The sequence below is a fragment of the Cajanus cajan genome, chromosome 9 (genome assembly GCF_000230855.2).
Source record: "Cajanus cajan strain Asha chromosome 9, NIPB_CcT2T_4, whole genome shotgun sequence".
Lineage (NCBI taxonomy): Eukaryota > Viridiplantae > Streptophyta > Magnoliopsida > Fabales > Fabaceae > Cajanus > Cajanus cajan.
Genome location: NC_138525.1, coordinates 52578681 through 52592780, shown reverse-complemented (window position 1 = coordinate 52592780; position 14100 = coordinate 52578681). Strand labels below are relative to the sequence as shown.

Sequence of the window (14100 nt, the reverse complement as noted above, 5' to 3'; positions counted from 1 at the left end):
CCCCTTATTTTTCCTTCACCCCACCTATTTTGGTAACATGTAAAAATTGAAAGAGAAAAAAAAAAGTATGTAAATAAGAAGAAGAAAGTAGCAAATTGAAAGTTGAAAGTATAAAATTAAATTTTTTTAAAAAAATTAATATTTTATATATTTTTTTTTAAAAGAAGGAGGTGTACTTATTAAAAAGGAGGTGTATATATCATGAGCCAACAGATTTTGGTGAAATGCACGTAACAGCAACACGGCCCACCTGAATAGAATTGGGCACAGTGGGCCAACTCAAACCTAAAAACGTCACTCTAGTGTAGGCGGGTAAGAAGGGAAGGCACATGTATTACCTTAATCAGATGGCTAGTGCACCTCAAGATTTTCCATTTTACCATACTCAAACATTGCAAACCACATTCACCTCCCCTCAAATTCTCCACGCTTCGTTTTTATTTTTTGGTAGGCAAAATATTACAGAGTAGACGCTTCATTCTTTTAATGTTTGAAAATGTACACAAACCTTGCACGTTTCATAACTTAATTTGACAAGCCATCAAATATTTGAATATTTTCCAATATACTGCTTCATATAGTATCTTTCAATGATTTACTCGTACAAACATTATAACACGTGAAAAATGTGGGACACAATTGAGATGCTATAAACTGTTTTCCTATGAAAAATGTCATGACAACAACTCTACCTTCCTTACAAGTTACAATTACATAGAAGGCGGGAAAAATCAATGGTAAAACCACTAGAAATTGAAATGAACCAATTAGAAATCACTAGCTTACTTCACCTCTTAATACAGCTTTTGACAAAAAAATATACATAAATTCCTCAAAATAAGCTTATACAAAACAAGCAACTATTGTTTGTCAGTATTTGTCAATCGTTCCTGTAGCTGAATACAGAGTTCCGATATTCGGGTCAGCAACTTACGCTGTTGGTCTATGGAATTTAATGAATGAGTATTTATTAACTTGATAGGATTATCAAGCACCTGTTGAAGTTGACAACAGAGCTGCAATGCTTCTGGGTCATTTGTGCAAGTCTCAGAAATAAGATGCAGCAATTTCAAGGTATGATCTCGGGACAAAGATGGACATGGAACTCGAGGAACTAGAAAGGGATGCTGGAGAAGCTGAGGAATTCTCCACCTTTCATTGCGATCCCATGCTAGACACCTTTTCATAAGATCCACAAGCCACGGATTTGAAACTGGCTCATACGTAATTTCATGATTTGGATCAGTTATAACTTTGAATTTGGCCCAAAATGTCTTGTAATCTGAAAAGGGTGTTCTCCCATATACCATTTGATAAAGAATGCAGCCAAGGGACCAGATATCTGATGACCGACCACATTTTATGATGTTTCCACTCGCATCACTCTCATTGCACATAAATGCTTCTGGTGACATGTAACTTAGAGTGCCAACCTACAATAGTTGAAAGGAAACTAGATAAAAATTTAACATTTTCTGATTTAATTGTCCTGTTAAAGCTTAGCAAAATAAAGATCACCTATGCACATGACTTTAAGATGTTTTAGAGTCTGAAGACTATCAGGCCAAATTTCAGTTGGTCCAGTCCAACTAAATATTGGGCCTTGGGATTGGAAAACATATAACAGGAGAAATAAGAAGGGACAGAATGGGAATTAAAGAGGGGACTTTGTTGTGGTAGAGCAATAATTATGTAATGCCTGACATAGTGGGAGAGGGGAGAGAAAAATGTGGATAAAGGCGTGAAACTTAGTAGGAGCATTTGCTCTGGGTATTGCAGAATTTATTCTGTAGTATATTCTTCTCCATTAATAATATATTTCATATCTTTTTTCCATCTTGGTCTCTGACAAATACAGTCTAGGAATTAAATAACAGTTGGTATGTACCTCACTAGTATACACTGATAACAAATTAACAATGCAAGAGATGCTTCAGTCAGGAATTGCTGTACTTTCCAAATTTGGATAATAAATTCAGTAACATTATGAAAATGGTAGCGCAGAGCCACAACCACAAAGTGTAAAGACATGCATTTCAATTATATTACCTCCGGTCCTTTTTAAAAGAAAAGATATAAAAAGGACAGGAGGAAATAGTATATGGTAAAAGTGAACCAAACAAGAGAAAAGAGATAGAAATGTAGTAGCCAATAGCGAGCTATGGCAGATTAGTGGAGCAGTTTTCAATAGCAAACTTAATAGCACCTTTTTGCATGCTATAGCAGCTCTATCATGATTTAGGTTACAAAATCCCCTTCTAACCACTTTAATGAAGTTGATTAGGGATTTTGGGTAAAATTTAAGATTTCTTACCGATGCATTTAGGATAAACAGAACTTTATTATTGATTGAAAATCTAAGAAGTATTACAAGATAAACCCTTGTAATCCCAGAGCAATAGATCCTCAGTGAAACGGTTTCCTCTTTGCCCAAGTCAGAGTATACACTCTAGACTCCAAAATTGAAAATACAAACTCAGCATGCCTTCCCTTCTCCCCTCCCTCCCCTATATAACAGACTATCCTCTTTTTTTCCTCTCCATAACTAACTCTTCCCTCCTTTACTATTTCCCACCCAAGGTGATTCTAAGAGGACCTTGTACATTTGGGCTTTGTGGTCGAGAACCTATCACTCACCCATTTTCTAATGCATTTTTTGCTTCAAAAACATAAAGGATTTGAAACCTTTCTTCCTTGATCATTTCACAAAAAGATACCTCTGTTTTAACATTTGTTTTCTTTTTTCATAAATTCCACCATAATCTTTCATTTTTTGACTTCATTAATCTTTACAATGATCTTATTGCCCCTAGATTGATGGTGTAGAACAAATTATTTTGTATTACTATATACAAGATAACAGCCATCCCGATTCCCACTATGAACCAGTACTACTACCTGAGATTGATAACTATGGACAGAAGTATGCAATACCTGTGAATCCCGTTGGATGTTTGTTGTATCGCTCATTATTGCTTTGGCTATTCCAAAATCAATCAGTTTTAAGGAACCTTTGACAAGGAGGAAGTTAGCTGGCTTCAGGTCAGAATGCACAATACGTTCTTCGTGAATTGTGTTGACAGCTTGAAGAATTTGCTGAAGGTATCAACAAAACAGTTCAGATAATTTACTTGGGCAAAGTTACAATACTATTCCATTCCATCCAATAAATAAAGAAAATGAAGTGAAAATACAGCCATGATAATCATTTAAAAATAAAATAAAATATACTGGTAGAGTGCAAGAGAAAATTATTTGATTATTTAAAATATGATTATCAACAAAACACTGAATAATTAAGCTTTTTGTTTGATACAAGATAAAAGATGTTGCTTTAATATTGTATGTGAAACATGAAAACCAGACCAAACTAGACACCAGAACACAATAAAAGTCCAAAAGGAAGTGTTTCTTGCATCCTTTTGGATAACTCAAATACAAGATCTTTTAAGTTTTATCCACTGAATGGACAAGGCAAAAAAGTAATTATGCACATGCAGGTTCAGACAAATGATAAAACATTTTCAAGGTTACATTGCAGACATAAACCTGCCAATAAAATCGAAGCCAGTTCTCATCTATGGTCTGGTTGCTTCCATCAAGTTCCTTCCACTTTTGAGACAACATATGAGCCAAATCGATTTCCCCATATTCAAGCACCATGTATATATATCCATCATCCCTGACTCTACCATCCTTATTACTGAAGGAGCCATTTATGACTCCCTCAAACAAAGCCTTGTCAGTCACCTAATTTACAAGAGTAGGTAAAAATGAATAACACTAGAACACAAATAAAGTAATGCTTACACATTTAAATCAAATCCATCACAAATACAAAACCAAGAAAATCATCACAAGTAAAATAGATTATAGACAAATCGACCAAATATTTGTATCCCTCTTGTTTCTAAATGCAGACGACCTCTCAAAGACAACTGACTAAATGTACGTTCAGAAACACACACAAATAGAATTAGAACTTAATACAAAGATAAATGAATAAAATGCACAAGCCATAATGTTGTAATTATTTTTTTCTAAAATGCACAAAGGTTCTAACCCTAGAGGCCAATTGATCAGCATTGAAAGCCCAATGGAAGACTGTGCGCATGGTTGGCTAAATAATTTGCAGCTGCTCCCTAACTTCGCACAGAAGTGAATGAAAGTAATTGCACACGAGAGATCCTTAAAATATTTTTTACCCTGTGAATGGTATATCAAATGTACCCTAGGTTAATCTCAAGTTAGTTTAGCATTTCCAGCTGCCTAGAGCAGCTGGGTCTAACCGTTTTGGTTCCTTGTAATGAAAGCTTTAGATAATTAATAGTAACAAAATCACTTTCTCTCTCTCTCTAAATCTTTTTATCTTAACTCTGATAATAGCATAATTGAGAAAACATTTTAAGCAACATTAGGTCAGACATAGCAAATATATAAGAGGAACCTAGGTAAAACCCGTGTCATCAATGTGGAACTGAGATAACAATTAACTTAAGACAGAAAGGCATTATTTCCATACTTAATTTAGAGATGAAACAAAAAGAGAGACAGACAGAGAGAGAGAGAGAGAGAGACATGAAAACCAAGACATCCATTATCATTATCCAAAATAATTACCATGAAATTTGGCAGTAGACTTGAACAATTTAGATGAGAAAAAGAGGGCAAATGCAAAGTTATAACATGGAATCTGATTATAGAATGCTAATTTTTGAACACCTAAACATCCAAACGCCTAACCGACACCCATTTTTCTCTCCGTCTCTCTCTTTTGACACATGACATCACATCACCAATCATATAAATAACTTATCTCTTCTCTCTTCCTATTTCTCTCTTGGTGTCTACATCAAGAGATGTGTCCATAGACCTTTTTCCTGTATTATATACACACACTGCTTTCTGACCTGCATAATTCATTCAACCTATATGGAGGGATACTTAGAAAAATCATAGAACCTCCAGCTCCAGGCATTGGGAATGTAAAAGTTTCTAAATAATCAAATCATCTATAAGACCAGAGGAGAACCCCAAACCTATTGAAAAAGACCAGATGAGGGGTGTGGGAGGGACATTAAAAAATATACTTAATTCACTACAATACTACATGTTGGGATTAGAGAAATATAAAACAGAAATATTTAAAAGTAAGAACTGCTGTGTGTCGTATTTATAACAGGAATAAGTTGAGAGTACCTCATAATCTATAAGCTGGATAATATTATTCTTTCCTTTCAGCCTATTTAGATACTCGATCTCTTGACAAAAACCATATGCAGTGGCATAATCACGGCCCTTTAGTTTTATCTTTTTAAGTGCATAGATTGTACAATCTGACGAAATCACTTTGTGTACCTCACTGCTTCCACCACTACCTATCTTGCCAAGCCTTTGATAAAGCTTGCCATTGACTTTGAAAAACAAGTCAGGATCATAGGTCTTCTTTCGAGTGCCTGATGATCCTTTACTACTTGCATTTTTATCTTGTTTTGCCAACTTAGAAGATTCCAACTTCACATCTGATGATGAAATCGGAGCCTGAGGCTGTATGTTGGTAACAGCTGCAGACTCTTCCCCTTTACTTAACATGTCATCACAACAAGAAGTATATTTTGAAATACTAGTTTCCTTTAACATACATCCTTGCTGATCCTTAGATGGGTTACTCTGCTTAAATGTCAACTCTGCATCAACTAGTGAAGTACAAGCTTGAACTGCACTTGCCACCTGATCAATTGACATTCTATTGGTGTCTTTCAGAGAATTATTTGGTGATTTAACAGCCCCTGGAGCTATAGGGTGAGGATTAACACTCAGGTTTCCATAAGGTTCTGCAGCCACATGTGAGCCACTATCTATACAGGAATGAGAACAATGAGTTATAGAATTTAACATAGGTGCTGAAGTTGAATGGACCGATGTAGTTGTAGGACATGAGGGTCCCACTATGGAGGAATGTGTAGCTGGTTGGCTCAAAAAGTTTTTGAATTGATGCAGATGATCCTGAGTAACTATTGTTCTCTTTGGAAGCAAAGAACTCTTGCCTCCCTCGGATATCAAACTAGTTTCTGACTCTACCTGCTGCACGTTTTGGTTCTTCATGTGTTGATTGAATTCAATTGATGCCTCATCTGCCAATGCAAGTGAACCCATATGAGATGATATGTTCTCCAACTCAGTGGCTTTTACAACATTGACCCCTGCATGTTAAAAGAAGAAAAGAAAATATATGGCAGGGCATAGTGACTGCTTTGGGATATGCAGCACAACATCAGCAGTTATTTTCAAAAGGGAGCCAATCACACAAGAATAATTTTTTTTAAAAAATCTATAACCTTAGAAGAGTTTTTGATGTAACGATCTTAACAAAAAAAGTTTAGGTTCGACCCAAAACCCTAGTTGGTAATTATTGTTAATTTGAAATTAAAGAATTAGAATTGTTATAACTATAAAAAAAGTTTTAAAAAAATGTGTGGGGCGCTTATTTTATCCGCATTGTACATAAAACTACTACATTAAGAATATGCTTGAATACAAACTTGGAAGAACTTTTGAGAGCTTCTATATTGTAAAAAGCTTTTTTATTTTCAATAGATAAGTTCTCCAAAGCTTAAATATCCCACTGAGTTAGACCTACGATGTTGTGATCCTCATATTTTTCTAGACAGATGTCATGGAAGTAAGGAAGTTAATGCACAAGTCTTTGGACCTGTCTGGATAAATTTCTTCATAAACACTTTTACAAGGAAAATTGAAATAAGTTTCTTCACAAGTTAAAACTAACTTTTACATAAGCTAAAAATAAGATATTGGAAAAACTAATTGGAGATAACTTCTACAAATTAGTATGTGCATAAGCTAATTTTAGCCTATGAAAAAACTTATTTCATTTTTTCTTCTTATTTTTTCCAACTAAAAGTGTTTATGAAGAAGTTTAGCAAGGAGGCCATTTATCCTAAAAAGCTATCCTCATATTTTCCTGATAAGCTTTGGTACTTGGGATAAGGCTATTACTGTAGTTATTGTCATACATAAAACTAAATAAGATAGTCTTTATCTTAATAAGGAGAGTTTGAGGGAGGGAAAAACAAAATGTGCACAAAAATGGTAATGAAGGTTTGCAGTCAAGTCCTAAAGAGTTGCATAGCGTTGGAATTGAATTAGGACATCAAAGCATGCAAAAGGTGACAAAATTACCATGTGTCCGCGCAGTTGAAAACTGAACCTTCTTGTGCGCAGCTGCTAGGGGTTGAGATTCCGGCGGCGGGAAGGCTTCGCCGGAGGAAGTGTCGGAAATGGAAGGTGGTCCGCTGGCGAGGGTCCGGTGAGGCAGCATGGAGCGCTTAGGGCGGACGCTGTGCGGTTGCGGTGCGCCGAGAGGGCGGTGGCGTTTGAGTGCGGCTTGGACTTGTTTGAGGAATTCCTGAGAGGAAGAGGAAGTGAGGTTAGGGTTCCCATCCATGGAAATCTCGCATTTCTAATAACCCAAAATCCCACTCTCCTCTTTCATCTCTATGCTCCTCCCATTTCCCATTCCACTGAATCATTCAGTTTGAAATTGCAACAGTTTCCTCTCCTTTACCGCTTCATTCTCATGGGCTTTGCCTTGTCTAATGGGTTTATTTTTTGGTTCATGGGCTTGTTATTGGGCAACTAACTATTCACACCTCCTTTTTTTTTTTTTTTTTCTCTTTCTCTTCATGCCTCACATTTCTGGTTGGGAAGTTAATATTTAAAGCCCCAACCGTTTCAAAAATAATTGATTTGAGAAAATAATTCTGATATGACACAATAAATAAAAAAATTATCGTTATATATTTAGAACACTTACACAACAACTGAATTTGGAACCTAAACGAAACCGATTTTTGTTGTGCAAGAAGGGTATCATTTGATATATACAACGGAAACAAATTTTATATTGTATATGTAGGTTTCGATCACAACAAAGACTTGTTTTTATTGTGTATACATTACTCTGGGTTGAGACTTGAGATATTTATGTCCCAACATTTTATTTAATAAAAATATTTAAAAATTATAAATATTTATTAGATCAATTAATATTATGTTTAATTTTTAAATTTTAAATTCTAATGTATATATATATATATATATATTATATATATATTAAATTAGGTTATTGTCTTTATAAATATTATAAATAAAATCTAATTTTTATTGTGTATCAAAATCTAAATGTATAATCTAAATGTATAATGTATTTTTTTTATCTCAATGTGACAAAACTAGTAATTGACAGGGAATAATTAATTAAAAATTCTTATATGAACAAGAAAGAGTAACAGTGTATTTGAATTACAGTTGAACTTTAATAAACGTATGTTCAATTTAAAGCAACTCCCCCTTTACTTCAACATTTTTTGCTTTGGGAAGTGTAAAATGTCATTTATGCTGTGTAAAACATATTCTCAAACATATACTAAGTAAAGAAAGGTTACGAGCAACTTTAATGGGAGTTGCTTGTCTCATGAAATAACTTAAGTCCCGGTTTCTTATCATTGAAGGACTCTGATGTGGCAACACGAGTTACTTGAAGAAGAGAGAGAGTTGCTTCCTCCCGTTCCTTACCAAATTTCAAGCAAATCTTATTGAACATATTTGAGAATGTTTCAGAAATAATAATGATGAAAATTAATTTCATATAATGTTTATGTATTTATTATTGCTTTATTTTATTTTTAATATCTACTTATTGTGTATTTTTTCTCATAATTTATTTTCTTTCATTGTAGTACAATTATCTTTTTTAATAAAAATTTAAATTTGGTTCATAAATGATTAGAAAAAAATTTTAAAAGTTGAATTTCTTAAAATTTTTTATCATTGGAGTAAATTTGTGTTTGAGTTGCTTAATGCTGACATGGCACACTAAGAATCACTTTTTTCATTTTTCAATGCATGAAGCAACTCAAATTGCTTCCATTGGAGATGCCCTGATGGAGACGAGGAAAAGAAGTGTGAGAAGATAACACGGGAAGAGACATTTATGTAAGCAGTAATTTAAGAATTTCAATTTATTTTTTAAAGAATTAGTTGAATAGTAAATTTGGGATAAATAGTAATGTCGTTCTAGTTAACCTCAAGTGTGTGGTTCAGCGGTAGGGGTTGATCACGCTTAAACAAGGTCAGTGGTTCGAATCCTGTCTTGTATATGCAGCCGCGTTAAATCTTGGAGCCATGGGTCAGCTATCCTACCCTTTGAGGTGCCTCCAACGTAGCGAGGAGATTAGTCACCGCTATCAGTGGTGAATACTCTATGAACGAACCAAAAAAAAATGTCGTTCTAGTTATGTTAAGAGATATTTCGCTGCCTTTTTTTTTTTTTCACATCTGCCAATTTGATGAAAACAATTTTTTTTATACCATACTTGCATTTATTTAACTTTTATTTATGTAATGCAAATACAATATCACACACAGAAAGTACCAAATATTTTAGCATATGTTTAACTTTTATTTAAGATGAATGCTATATATTTTGAAATATTCTTCCGATTTATCCTCCAAATCGGTTAATAAGTTATGTATGTGGAAAACTTCAGATAAAATATTTTTTTAATTTTAATATTTTGAAACTTTATACCTTCGAAAGATTTTTCGGTTGGTAAGTTTTGGAGGAAGAATCACTTCTCTTTATTTAATTAAAAGGAACAATACTGCATTCCTTTATAAATTTAGTAAATGGTCTTGGATGTTGTTGATTCGAACCATTATAACTATCATAATACTTACTATCACTATATGACATGATAATTTTAGTTATTTTTTTAGTTGCTTTCTAATTTCAATTTTTTATAATTTTTCAACACATTTGACAATTTTTTTTTATTTTATTAATGAGATAAATATAGTATGTTTCTATGAATATTATAAAATATTATTGACAAATTTAACCACATATAAGGAATGACCCACAAATAGTTAGATGTATAATTAAGTTTTACGATATTTAAAGCCCTATGAACATCAAATTTTTTGTTATTATTTGTTTCACCTTTATATCAAAATTTATAGAATTTAAAGAACCTAAAATTTTGTTTAACACAAGTCTTCCTTGTTTTCAATTTGAAAATGTGACTTGGTGCGTCTTTGAAATATCATTTGCATTGATGCAAACATAGATTTCTTCTTTCCACAGCACAAAGGCAAGAAGAAACAATTTGTTACTATTGCATTCAACAGTCGTTTAAAGACTTTTGATGATAAATCAAACATTGTTAATCTCTTTTATCATTACACAACTTATTTAGACCTTTCATTCCTCTTGCATGACTAGATAATATATGCTGCATTCCTTAAATTATTTTGTACATTTCAAAAGGGTCTATTATAATCACCCTTTTTTTCTTTTCTTTTCTTTTCTTTTTTTTAATCAAAGAAATCATTCATTAAAAATACTCAATAGCACTATTATTGGTGTAATTAGTTAAGATGTTGTAATCAAATTATTCAAATAATTGTAATTAATATCTTATCATGTCTTTTGGATATTTATCTATATCTTTTTGGACATTTATCCTTTATTTGTGTATATATATATTCATTGTATTGAAAATATTTGAAATAAGAAAACTATATTTTATTTTATTCTCTATATAGTATCAAATTAGTTTATAGCTTTACAACTGTTTGTCGATCCACCCATAGCTCCCCTAATTATCATTTTTCTTGTAAAACTCACCACCGCATACACTATTCTCATTTAACTCAGTTCTAACAAACACCGCACTTAGCATACTTGAATAACTCATCTTTACAAGCCTATGATCTTTATGGGTAAGTCACTAGCAGCACACCTTGTCCTTCTCCAACTATCAGTGAAGGAGATGCGACCACTACAACCTTGCCTACACCCATTGGAAATGTTAGGATTACTATGTGTTCCTCACTCTTTTTGGTTCTTATGGCCTTGATGCACAATTTGTTATGACTTCAACCATTTCTTCTACTGCTACATGGACAAGGTTAAACAAACACTATGTGAATAGGTCTCGCACTCATGTAATGTCTCTAAAAGAGCACCTTGCATTTGTCACCACAGACACCTCTAGTGTCAATGATTTGTGTTCAATCTTCCTCTTATCGGTCATTTTGTTGATGACCTTGATCTTATCATTACTGCTCTCAATGGTCTTGGACCATTGTTTCGCGAGTTCACGACCTCAATTCGCACTAGAGACACTTTCTTATTGTTTGATGAACTTTTTGACAGATTAGTAGATTTTGAAACTTTTATCCAGTAATAAACCTCTTGAAACTATTTTCTCTAGTGTATGGGGTCCTACCTCAATTGAGTCAAACACAAAATTACATGTTTTTTGTTGTCTTTATTTTCCATGGCTTGTCCCTTATACCAATAATAAGCTTCAATCAAAATCCCAGCCATGGGTCTTTGATGGATACAACAATACACAAAATGCTATCTTTGTTTTCATCCACCCTCACAAAAAACTTATACATCCCACCATGTTTAGTTTGTAGAAAACATGTTTCCTTACTTCACCAAAATCGTCCCTACCAACCCAAATTTTCCTATGTCAAATTCTATTACTCTTGATATACAAAATCTACACCAATTACTGCCACCTAATCTTTCATTAAACCATTAAATCTCACCTATCCCAATAACCCTTCCACCATTAAATAACTAAATCTCACCTATCCCAATAATCTCTCCACCAATAAATAATCAAATCTCATCTATCCCTATAATCTCGCCACCATTAAATCATCAAATCTCACATATCTTAATAATCCATCTAGCATTAAATAATTAAATCCCACCATCACCAGTTCCTCAAACCAATCCTTCTAATTCAAATCAAATACCATCATCTTCAACCAACATACAAACTAATCCAAATTTAAACTCCCCACTCCCATTACCACATATTTATAATGTGTCTCAAGATTGCAACTTGCACATTTTATCTTCCAACACTATTTCCTTGATGAAGAACCACAACCACAATCCACCCACCCTATGGTCACACACTCCAAAAATGAAATATTTAAATCAAAACAATTATATACAACAACCAAATTCCTTATACTAGAACCAGTTAGCCTTCATGCCTTACTCAAACCTTTAAAGTTCCTGAATGGAAATTTGTTATGTTTGAAGAATTCACAACACTCATGGCAAATAGGACTTGGACCTTAGTCCTAAAACAACATCACTTCAATATCATTAACAATAAATGGGTATACTATATCAAGTGTAACACAGATGACATTGTTGCTTGTTACAAAGCTCGCTTAGTGGCCAAAGGTTTTTACCAACGTTAAGGTATTGATTATAATGACACATGAGCCCAGTCATCAAGCCACAAACAATAAAGTTGGTGATTTGTGTGGCTCTTTCAAAAAATTGGCTCTTGAGCCAAATGGATGTCAACAACGCCTTTCTCCATGGTACCATTGAAGGGGATATATACATGTTTCCACCTCTTGGTTTCATCCACCCTCAGTTCCTTGATCATGTCCGCAAGCTTCAGAAAGTGCTCTACAACCTCAAATAAAGCCCCTCAAGTTTGGTTTCATGCATTAAAACAATTTTTGTTGAGTATTGGCTTTACAAATTCAAAGTTTGACATATCATTATTCATTTACAATAGTTGTTAGGTCACAACATACTTCCTTATCTATGTTGGTGATCTCTTACTTACAAGTAACAATTTGCAATTTTTCACTTCTTTCAAGTACTCCCTTGTAAACAAATACTCTTTAAAAGACATTAGCTCACTTAGTCATTTTCTCGACATTGAGTCGCATGGCCTCTTCCTCACACAACACCATTACATCTGCGACATTCTACAAAAATTCAATATGTAAGATGTTAAACCAATTTCAACACCTATGTCTACCTCGAGTGATCTTAATGTTTATGGTGACACACCTTCATGCAACACACAAGAGTATTGTCACCTCATTGGCTTACTTTAATACCTTGACTCGACCTAATGTTGCATATTCTGTTTCCAAACTCTCATAATATATGTTGTTCTAAAGGTAGTTCACATGCAGGTTATCAAACACTTTCTCCGTTACCTCAAAGGCACTTTGGATTATGGTCTTCACCTCTCACATTCCTTTGACTTTTGCTTATGGGCATTTACAACTCAAATTGGGGTGGAGACTCATTTGACATGAAATCAAGTGCAACCTACATCATTTACCTTGGTCCCAATGCTATCTCTTGGTCTTGCAAAAAGCATAAAATAATTGCCAAAGCATCCATGGAGATAGGATATCGTACCATTGGATCATCTACAACTGAAATTCTTTGGATCAAGGAACTTCAACTTCCTATTATTAGTGAGCCATCATCTATTTTGACAACATTGGAGCCACATATCTTTGTGCCAAACCGGTGTTCTACTCATGTATGGAGTATATTTTCATTGATTATCACTTTGTACGTGGCTTAATTACCAAGAAAAAACTCATAATGTCTCATATTCCTTTTAGCCATCAACTAGCGGACTTGCTCACCAAACCCCTTGGCACTACACGACATAAATGATTAATGTTTAAGATTGATGTTGCCTCCTCCACCACCATCTTACGAGGACGTGTTGATGTAATTAATTAAGATATTGTGATTGAATTATTCAAGTGATTATAATTAATATCTAATCATATCTTTTGGATATTTATGCTTTATTCATGTATATAAATATCTGAGATAAGAAAACTTGATTTTATTTTATTCACTATTGCTACAAGAAAAATGGATAGACAAGCTTTGAAACATTTATTAAAGCCTAACAACCCGGTAGGAAAAATTGTGTTGATTCCTTCCCTCATTGTGAATCACGTGGAGATCAAATGTGGCTCCAAGAGATGGATGGACCACGATTAATTCAGAAGGGGTTGCAAATTGGAACAACTAGAATCTTGTTCAGGGACACGTTAGGAGTAATGGGTCATTGTTTCTCCTAGAGTCCATACACTTGGAAGATTCTGTTGCTGTGGTGGCTGTAATGTGGAAGGTCTCAAACTAGCTTGGGTGAGGGGATTTGGTAGAGTGGTTCTGAGAAGTAAACTGTAATTTCTGAATTTTTAAGTGTT

The 14100-nt window shown here is 33.9% G+C and overlaps 1 protein-coding gene across 2 annotated transcripts; it reads right to left on the bottom strand.

Annotated features, from left to right (window-relative positions):
- Positions 1 to 516: 516 nt before the first annotated feature.
- Positions 517 to 7605, bottom strand: PPK1 (putative protein kinase 1). 2 transcript variants are annotated; one of them, XM_020381964.3, is made up of 5 exons: positions 7201 to 7605; positions 5200 to 6203; positions 3550 to 3750; positions 2935 to 3096; positions 517 to 1433 (listed from the first exon to the last, which is right to left on the bottom strand). In XM_020381964.3, exons 1-5 carry the CDS (start codon positions 7463 to 7465, stop codon positions 861 to 863), a joined length of 2205 nt encoding a protein of 734 aa, XP_020237553.2. In that variant the 5' UTR covers positions 7466 to 7605; the 3' UTR covers positions 517 to 860. The 2 variants fall into 2 exon arrangements, with proteins under 2 accessions (XP_020237553.2, XP_029130948.2); XM_029275115.2 differs by having other exon boundaries at positions 5200 to 6134; positions 7201 to 7603.
- Between the last annotated feature and the right edge of the window lie 6495 nt (positions 7606 to 14100).

What these genes read in the sequence shown, in the direction of transcription:
- PPK1 (XM_020381964.3), bottom strand. Translation starts at nt 7,465, where the DNA reads ATGGATGGGAACCCTAACCTCACTTCCTCTTCCTCTCAGGAATTCCTC. An exon ending in GGCTTCGATTTTATTGGCAG is followed by an intron (nt 3,097 to 3,549) that starts GTTTATGTCTGC and finishes TGATACCTTCAG; the next exon opens with CAAATTCTTCAAGCTGTCAA. An exon ending in ACATCCAACGGGATTCACAG is followed by an intron (nt 1,434 to 2,934) that starts GTATTGCATACT and finishes CAACTATTGTAG; the next exon opens with GTTGGCACTCTAAGTTACAT.